This window comes from Otolemur garnettii, unplaced genomic scaffold (genome assembly GCF_000181295.1).
Source record: "Otolemur garnettii isolate 467f Iridium unplaced genomic scaffold, OtoGar3 scaffold00011, whole genome shotgun sequence".
NCBI classification, from domain to species: Eukaryota; Metazoa; Chordata; class Mammalia; order Primates; family Galagidae; genus Otolemur; species Otolemur garnettii.
In genome coordinates, this window is record NW_003852406.1 from 18,916,153 (window position 1) to 18,916,613 (window position 461).

The window sequence follows — 461 nt, forward strand, 5'->3', positions numbered from 1 at the left end:
ACCTTTAGACATGACAAGTGCTGGTAAAGCTGAGGCGGCCAGGGCAGAGCAGATGGCGTATCGCTTTTGGGTTGTGTTCACTCTTCGGTGCCAGCGACGCCATGTTTTTGTTGGTGCAAACATGCGGCCTCCACGACACATCTATTTTCTCAGTTAAGAATCACATTACTCAAATTTGAGGAATTAAAAGATTATGTCTTGCTCAGTAAGAATTTTCGTCAACCTTCTGTACCAGCTTACTGACAGCAGGCAACTGTCGCTGTGAACAGAGTAAGACGCAAATTACGACATCATTGCAAGCAAACATCCACATGTGAATAAAAGCTGACTGCCGGCTCGGCTCGGCGCCTATAGCTCAACCAGCTAGGGCGCCAGCCACGTACAACTAAGGTGGCGGGTTCGAATCCCCAGCCTGGACCCGCCAAACAACAATGACGGCTGCAACCAAAAAATAGCCAGGC

General features: G+C 49.2%; 1 protein-coding gene and 1 non-coding gene across 2 annotated transcripts in view; both read right to left on the reverse strand.

The window, feature by feature from the left end:
- The window catches only part of RPL4 (ribosomal protein L4), a 5,100-nt gene that overhangs the window by 2,238 nt on the left and 2,401 nt on the right, over positions 1-461 (reverse strand). The window contains exon 4 of the mRNA XM_012801805.2: positions 1-141. Within this exon, the coding sequence (XP_012657259.1) occupies positions 1-141 (141 nt within the window). The remainder of the gene's footprint in view (positions 142-461) is intronic.
- Positions 200-298, reverse strand: LOC111723442. The gene has a single exon (XR_002771974.1). It is a non-coding gene; the product is annotated as a small nucleolar RNA SNORD16 (small nucleolar RNA).